At 43.0% G+C, this 8,569-nt stretch overlaps 1 protein-coding gene across 1 annotated transcript in view; it reads right to left on the reverse strand.

Moving 5' to 3' along the window:
- Positions 1 to 2,692: 2,692 nt before the first annotated feature.
- LOC112118415 (gap junction beta-6 protein) overlaps positions 2,693 to 8,569 on the reverse strand; it is a 14,660-nt gene continuing 8,783 nt past the window's right edge. The window contains exon 2 of the mRNA XM_026653410.1: positions 2,693 to 3,861. Within this exon, the coding sequence (XP_026509195.1) occupies positions 3,048 to 3,839 (792 nt within the window). The 5' untranslated portion in view covers positions 3,840 to 3,861 and the 3' untranslated portion in view covers positions 2,693 to 3,047. The remainder of the gene's footprint in view (positions 3,862 to 8,569) is intronic.

The following is an 8,569-nucleotide window of genomic DNA, read 5'->3' on the forward strand; positions in this document are numbered from 1 at the left end:
TTGCTTGTATAACCCCTAACCAGGAAATAGCTCCTGGGTCAGTGGTGGGCAACCTGCAGCCCACGGGCCACATGCGGCCCGTCAGGATAATCCACTGGCAGGCCGTGAGACAGTTTGTTTACATTGACTGTCTGCAGGCACGGCTGCCCGCAGCTCCCAGTGCAGGGCCGGCTCCAGGGTTTTGGCCGCCCCAAGCAGCCAAACAAACAAACAAACAAACAAACAAAAAAAAGCCGCGATCGCGATCTGCGGCGGCAATTCGGCAGGAGGTCCTTCGCTCAGAGCAGGAGTAAGGGACCGTCCGCCGAATTGCCGCGGAACAGCTGGGCGTGTCGCCCCTCTCCGAAGTGGCCGCCCCAAGCACCTGCTTGGTAAGCTGGTGCCTGGAGCCTGCCCTGTCCCAGTGGCCGCGGTTCACCATTCCCGGCCAACGGAGCTTTTTTGTTTAACATGTCGGTGTATGCACAACAGAGGAATTTCCACCAGACAGACAGAATTTGGCTGTAGGGTTTGTATTGTTTTTAAGTTTAACTGAAGTATTTGAAAGCAGGGCAAGTGAAATAACTCTCAGCGTGTAAAAATCAAGGTTCACCAAGTGCTATAGGTCATCGGCAAAACACTCACATATAAACTTTCACTCCATTGCACAAGGTTACAGTGTTTGATTTTTATTCAGAAGACCTCGTTAAGATTCTTTTTCTTTATACTAGCTGAGACTTTTCTTTATGCTAATTCCATCCAGATAGCTCCTAGTTTCATACCATTTTGTCATTTTCAGTCTACAATTTAAAAAAACCAAAATGGTTCCATGACTATCTACAGTACAAGAAACAATTCATTTGAGAAACGAACAGAAGATAAAGGTTATTTTCATAATAGCTATGATTTTATAACATTGGCAGTATGCAATGTAAAATGTTAATGGAATTATTTACAGCAGGTCTGCTAAATGTTTAAAGTTTATATACTTACCATTTTAGTAATTGGAGGTTACATCTGCTTTTCTGGTAAAAACAAAAAAAAAAACCCACACTACTCAATCATACACTATCACACTCTAAATAACATGGAATTTCAGACCTTACAAAAATACTTGTGAATTCATAACTAAGGTAAGTAAAAACATCTTGTAATACTAGAATATCTTGCCTGGAAAAAGTTTGTTCTTATTGCTGTTAAATGTATTGTTTTCAGGACTCAAATATGCATAAAGGGCTAGCTTCACAAAGGGACACAGGTGCTTTACTGCCTCTTTAGGTGCTTATGACCAATCACAAAAGCACCATTCAGCTACTGCTTAACCCTGAAGATGCCTAGATATCCACCTGACTCCACCTCACAGCTAATGAGCTGCTTGGAGCCCTACCTTACACCTAAGGCATAGCAGAATTCTCAAACTAGGTGTTTCCCTGCCCATCTCTCCAGAGACCAATTTGGTTAGCACGCCCAGAATACGTCTAACCTGCACAAGAGTCAGTCAGGAATTCTGGGGCCTGACTGGCAAGTGTGCACCCCTCCAAATACCCAATAGACCAGTGGTTAGGGCACTCGCCTGGTTTTTAAATCAGTGTGGAGCAGTGATTTGGAACAGGGACAGAAACCCAGCTCTCCCATGTCCAGTAAGAATGCCCTAGCCACCAGGCTATTGGGTATTTGGGGATGAGTCGCCGTCTACAAGGTATTCGCTTCTCCCAACAAGATTACTATTCTTGTTAACACTTCAGTTTCATAGAACACTTTTCATCTTCAAAGTACAACAAATGGCCACCTTCCGTAGCGCTGTCAGTGTAGACACTAATGCAATAGGAGGGGATCTCCCGTCACTGTAGTTAATTCACCTCTTTGACAGGCGATAGTATTCTTCCGTTGACCTAGCGCTATCTACACCAGGATTAAGTCAGCTTAACTATGTGGATTTTTCATACCCCTGAGCGACATAGCTGGGTCAACATAACTTTTTAGTGTACACCAGGCCTCAGTCTCTGTTCTTGAAACAGGTCCCTTTCGTATAAATAATCAGTAGGCCCATGAGAGATTGATTCTACAGCCCACTGGTGAGGATGTTTACCTGATCAGGTCTCCCACCTTTCAGGGGACTTCAGGCAGAGCAGGGATTTAAAAAAAAAAAAAAACAGGTCTCCCATGTCCCAGGTGAGTGCCTTAACCCTGCTGGGCAATTGGCTATAATGGGTTCTGTCTTGCGCTCATGATGAAAAAGGTCTGACCTGGCTTAGGCACCTAACTCCAGGAGAGGGTTCAGGGCCAAGAATCCCAAATGGAGGTAGGGTCCAAATCCTCAAAGGTGCTTAGGCACCTAAGCCCTGCCCTTTTCCTCTGCATTTCACATCTGACTAGCTTAGGCAGCTCCCCGCTCAGCATTCAGGCTTCTGAGGCTTGGTCCACACTGGGGAGGGGGATTGATCTAGGAAACGCAACTTCAGCTACGAGAATAGCGTAGCTGAAGTCGACATTTCCTAGATCGAATTAAGTTTACTTACTGCGGGTCCATGCGGTGCAGGCAAGCTCCCCTGTCGACAGCGCTTCCTCCTCTCGGCGAGCAGGAGTTCCGCAGTCGACGGGGGAGCGCTTCTGGGATCGATTTATTGCGTCCAGATGAGACGCGATAAATCGATCCCAGAAGATCGATCTCTACCCGCCGAATCAGGCGGGTAGTGTGGACCTAGCCTGAGAATCCTCTTCTTGATCACCTAACTCTCCCTATGCACTGTGAATTGCACTGGCAGCAGGGTCCCTAGGTGTTGCCTAACTCCCTTCTGTGACTCTAGCCCGGAGGTACTAGTGAGTTTCCGCTTGTCATAGTTGCCTTGTTAAGGATATTCTTATGGAGACAGTTTCCTATTTAATCCTTATATACTGTTCACATTTTTATGCTGCTTTGACTCTTTTGAGCTAGGTATTTAATTCCCACCTGACATTACATATTAAACCTTCACCCCACTTTATTGTTTAATGTAGCTGATTTCATTTGCAGTTTTGTAAGAGGAATATTCACTCCACACCGAGTCACTCCTCACATTTGCATCACCTTAGCTGCTTGGAAATCCTGAGACTGTGTTGTGACAGCTATCAGATATTAGTTCATTCATTTCATTTTGTTTAGTTTCCTCTTTAGTCTCATGGTTGGGGTGATGTCTTGGAGATGGTGCTATTCGAGACTTTTTGAGGAAAACTTTTATCAGCAGATAGCAGAATTCAGCCACATTTAACAAAATGCAAATACCAGACACAGCAATCATGAAAATAGTAAACACTGTCTTTTCAGTGGGTCGAGAAACAAAACAGTCCACTGTGTTGGGGCAAGGCCATGCGTTGCACTTCACTAGGCGTGGCATTCGGAAGCCATTGTACATGAAGTAAAACGCATACATAAAGAGGGCTTCAAAGATCAGTCTGAAGAATATGCTGCTGGTGTAGGTCCACCACAAGGGACCCTGAATATGAAATCTTTGTGATTTTATTTCTTCAATGTCTTTAAATTCACAGGTTTGCCCTCCCTTTCTGAACTGCTTTTTCTTCTCGTGCCTTCTGTACGCAACATGCATGGCCACCAGAAGTGCAGGAGTCGAGACAAAGATGAGCTGAAGGGCCCACAGTCTAATGTGAGAGATGGGGAAGAAGTGGTCGTAGCAAACATTTTTGCATCCCGGTTGCAGAGTGTTGCAGACAAAATCATTTTGTTCGTCTCCCCAGACTTCCTCCGCAGCCACCACAAGGATCATAACACGGAAAATGAACATGATGGTGAGCCAGATCTTTCCGATACTGGTGGAGTGTTTGTTTACACCTCCTAAAATGGCCTGCAATGTTCCCCAGTCCATTGTCTCGTTTGAATCCTTTGACCTAACAAGACAAAATTAATACACCAAATGATTCTAAATCATGGATTAGGAAATCAATGCCATAAAACTTGTGATATAAGACATACAATGGCAGAATATTTATGGGCTACAGTAACTGTTTCACAGCTTGTTGGCATATCATTGTCTTACACTGTCACTACAAGTAGCCATAAAGGTCCCAGAATTCTGCTTCACCCAGCGGGGGGTGGGGGTGGGGTTGGGAAGACACTGGTGTCAGAAGGGGCAACAATACCTTCTGTCACTCCTCCAAAGCTCTTCATGCTGCTAAGAGATCATATTTTAGCTCTGTACTAAAATAGCCGATTTGTGTAATCCATGAATTCTAATTGTCTGATTCAAACAGAAAGAACTGATAATGGTAGGTATGTTATCACGCACCAAACCTCAAATCACTGCCTGCAATACACTACAACAGAACAAGTTAACTTTATGGATACAATCCTATTTGTGCCCCCTAGTTCTTCATCCTTCTGAAGAGGATAAATGGAGCACTATGAAGTTATAGTGTGAAGTCTTTTGGAGGAGACCTCAAAAGACATGATTCCTGGTCTGCTGTACATAGACATAAAAGGTCTTTTTAAAAAAATTATTTATATATATTACATTAAAGAACAAAAATGTTTTAAGTACATTAGAAGCAGGAAGTCTGCTAAACAACCAGTGGGGCCACTGGACGATTGAGATGCTAAAGGAACACTCAAGGACGATAAGGCCATTGTGGAGAAACTAAATGAATTATTTTCATCGGTCTTCACGGCTGAGGATGTGAGAGAGATTCCCAAACCTGAGCCATTCTTTTTAGATGACAAATCTGAGGAACTGTCCCAGGTTGAGGTGTCATTAGAGGAGGTTTAGGAACAAATTTATAAACTAAACAGTAAGAAGTCACCAGGACCAGATGGTATTCACCCAAGAGTTCTGAAGGAACTCAAATGTGAAATTGCAGAACTACTAACCGTAGTCTGTAACCTATCATTTAAATCAGCTTCTGTACCAAATGACTGGAGAATAGCTAATGTGAAGCCAATTTTTAAAAAGGGCTCCAGAGGTGATCCCGGCAATTACAGGCCAGTAAGCCTGACTTCAGTATTGGGCAAACTGGTTGAAACTATAGTAAAGAACAAAATTGTCAGACACATAGATGAACATATTTTGTTGGGGAAGAATTAACATGATTTTTGCAAAGGGAAATCATGCCTCACCAATCTACTAGAATTCTTTGAGGGGGTCAACAAGCATGTGGACGAGGGGGATCCAGTGGATATAGTTAGTTAGCTTTTCAGAAAGCCTTTGACAAGGTCCCTCACCAAAGGCTCTTAAGCAAAGTAAGCTGTCATGGGATAAGAGGCAAGGTCCTCTCATAGATTGGTAACAGGGTAAAAGATAGGAAACAAAGGGAAGGAATAAATGGTCAGTTTTCAGAAGAGAGAGAGGTAAACAGTGGTGTCCCCCAGGGGTCTGCACTGGGACCAGTCCTATTCAACATATTCATAAATGATCTGGAAAAAGGGGTAAGCAGTGAGGTGGCAAAATTTGCAGATGATACAAAACTAGTCAACATAGTTAAGTCCCCGGCAGACTGCAAAGAGTTACAAAAGGATCTCTCAAAACTTGGTGACTGGGCAACAAAATGGCAGCTGAAATTCAATGTTGATAAATGCAAAGTAATGCACATTGGAAAACATAATCCCAACTATACATATAAAATGATGGGGTCTAAATTAGCTGTTACCACTCAAGAAAAAGATCTTGGAATCATTATGGATAGTTCTCTGAAAACATCCTCTCAATGTACAGTGGCAGTCAAAAAAGCTAACAGAATGTTGGGCATCATTAAGAAAGGGATAGACAATAAGATAGAAAATATCATATTGCCTCTATATAAATCCATGGTATGCCCACATCTTGAATACCGCGTGCAGATGTGGTCACCCCATCTCAAAAAAGATATATTGGAATCGGAAAAGGTTCAGAAAAGGGCAACAAAAATAATTAGGGGTATGGAACAGCTTCCATATGAGAAGAGATTAGCAAGACTGGGACTTTTCAGCTTGGAAAAGAGATGACTAAGGGGGGGATATTATAGAGGTCTATAAAATCATGACTGGTGTTGAGAAAGTAAATAAGGAAGTGATATTTACTCCTTCTCATAACACAAGAACTAGGGGTTACCAAATGAAATTAATAGGCAGCAGGTTTAAACCAAAAAAACAAAAACAAATAAAAAGCAAGTATTTCTTCACACAAGACACAGTCAACCTGTGGAACTCTTTTCCAGAGGATGTTGTGAAGGCCAAGACTATAACAGGGTTCAAAAAAGAACTAGATAAATTCATGGAGGATAGGTCCATCAATGGCTATTAGCCAGGATGGGCAGGGATGTGTCCCTAGCCTCTGTTTGCCAGAAGCTGGGAATGGGCAACAGGGCATGGATCACTTGATGATTACCTGTTCTGTTCATTTTCTCTGGGGCACCTGGTATTGGCCTTTGTCAGAAGACAGGATACTGGGCTAGATGGACTTTTGGTCTGACCCAGTATGGCCATTCTTATGTTCTAGCGGTTTAACCTGGTGTCCTGTGCCAAACTTTCCCCTTCGCTGTGCAAAGTGCTATCCACGTGGCTGCCAACCTCCCTTCATTTAAGTGCAGCACATAAAGCTCCGGGCAAATTTTATCTCATAGGATCCTCCAAAGCACCATATAAATGTATGATATTATGCTATAAACTTCAATCAACCAGAGATCTCAGGGGACACCCAAAGTAACTGGGGTTTCAGATAATCAGGCTTAGAAGAATTTGAAGTTTGTGACCCTGAGCAGAGACTTCAAAGCCTGTTGGCCAGTATCCTCAGAGAGGCTAGCCAGTTCTGCAACTGTGAGCGAAAGTGTTTTTGCCATTCTGTGCTATTGAGCTTTTTAGCCAGAAGCATCTTCGTGTCCTGCTGAGTCAGCCAGCCACCAGGAAAGTCAACCAGCTCCATTACCGAATATCACTAAGCTGATAAGTGTCATATCACAAACACTAACATCAGGAACTTTTCAAACAATGAGCTTCCAATAGGTGAGGTTGAGATAAATGAGATAGTGTTGTATGGATTATGCCTTTTTGTCTCCGTACAGAAGCATTGCAATAGATTATGGGAACTGAGGGGGGCGGGGGGGGGGGGAAAATAACCAGAATGGAGTTGTCCTTACATAGAATATGGTCTACTATTCCTCTCCTTCACTGATTTACAGAAATTTCGTTTGAAGTCTGGTTAGCAATTAACTTAATTCACTTATTTTTTACAGGATAAAAAGACACACGTTAGAAACTGAAGAATACTGTTTTGTCAGTAAGAACCCTAGAAACATTTTGATCTGTAAATGCTGGGGGAGCAGGACTAGCACCAAACCCAGCTTGAAATGAATTTTCATTGAGCTGGAGAGAAAGTTTTGAATTTGGTGTACATTCAATTTTCTCCAGAAATTTTTCTCCATAGCCTTGAAGGAAATGGGTGAGGACTGCCTGTACTGGGCTACTGGTTTTTATAGAGTTTATTTTCATTATCTTAATACCTCCTAGAATAGGAAGACCCCCCCCAAAAAGAAGCAAACAAACAAACGAACCAGAACAAAACATTCCACAAAGCTAGCTTACTAGTCTTCCCCTCCCCCCCTTATCAATGTCAGGCATCATCCTTTGAAGTTCTCACTGCAATGTTTTCTCCTGGCTCTGAAATTTCTATACCAAGAGAATTTTCTGATGTTGGTTTTGCTTTTTTTAAAAAAAAATATGGTGTTGAGTGTTTCTAGACTGTCAGCTCTCCAAGTCAGTCTTTTTTTGTTTAGTATCATTTACAGCACCAAACATACTGTGGGATGGGTCAGTAGAAACGTCAATCATAGGACTGGCTTGAAAGTGACGATTCTTATTAGTGAAACATTTCAAAGTTTCTAAAAAAAATTTCATTTTGATACAAGTGACACTCTGGTCTGGTTTGGGCTAGAACACAGGAGACCCAAATTCAAGTCTCTGCTCAGTTCTGCTTGAACCTGGGCCTCCCATTTCCCAGGCCAGTGCCGTAACTGCTGGGCTGCAATATTTGTCTCTGACAAAGTTGTTGTTGCATCTGACCTGGTTTCACAAAACACTGTGGTTTTGATGAAACAGCGTTTTCCATCAGAATTCGATTTCATTGAACAATTTCTGACCAGCTCAAGTGCATACAAATAGCAAAGAACTTCTAGCTATATATATATATCACACGTAACAACACCTTATTAGAATCACTGGTTCAGAGATCCATGGGCACTAGGACAAAACCTTAGTGCCAACATCCAACAAAGATCGTTAACCCTGATTTAGATATTAAAAGGTCCTGGTTTACCCAGGAGCGCCACCAGCTTTTCTGCCGCCCTAGGCGACGGAAGGTCCTGCCCCGAAATGCCGCCCCCCACAGAGGTGGCGGAAGGTCCCGCCAACAAAATACCGCCGCGGTCGCCGCCCCCCAAATTGTAGTGCCCTAGGCGACCGCCTAGGTCGCCTAATGGGTTGCGCTGGCCCTGGGTTTATCAGGATACCAACACAGAAGAAATACTATCGAAAGAATGACAGTCACTCCAATTGCAAGTAGGAGAAAATGCTAGATTTCAAACAAAGTGGGTGGCAATATGCCAACCTAACAGCTATACCATCTGCACCAAG

Source organism: Terrapene carolina, unplaced genomic scaffold (assembly GCF_002925995.2).
Source record: "Terrapene carolina triunguis isolate 2854851 unplaced genomic scaffold, T_m_triunguis-2.0 Scaffold138, whole genome shotgun sequence".
Lineage (NCBI taxonomy): Eukaryota > Metazoa > Chordata > Testudines > Emydidae > Terrapene > Terrapene triunguis.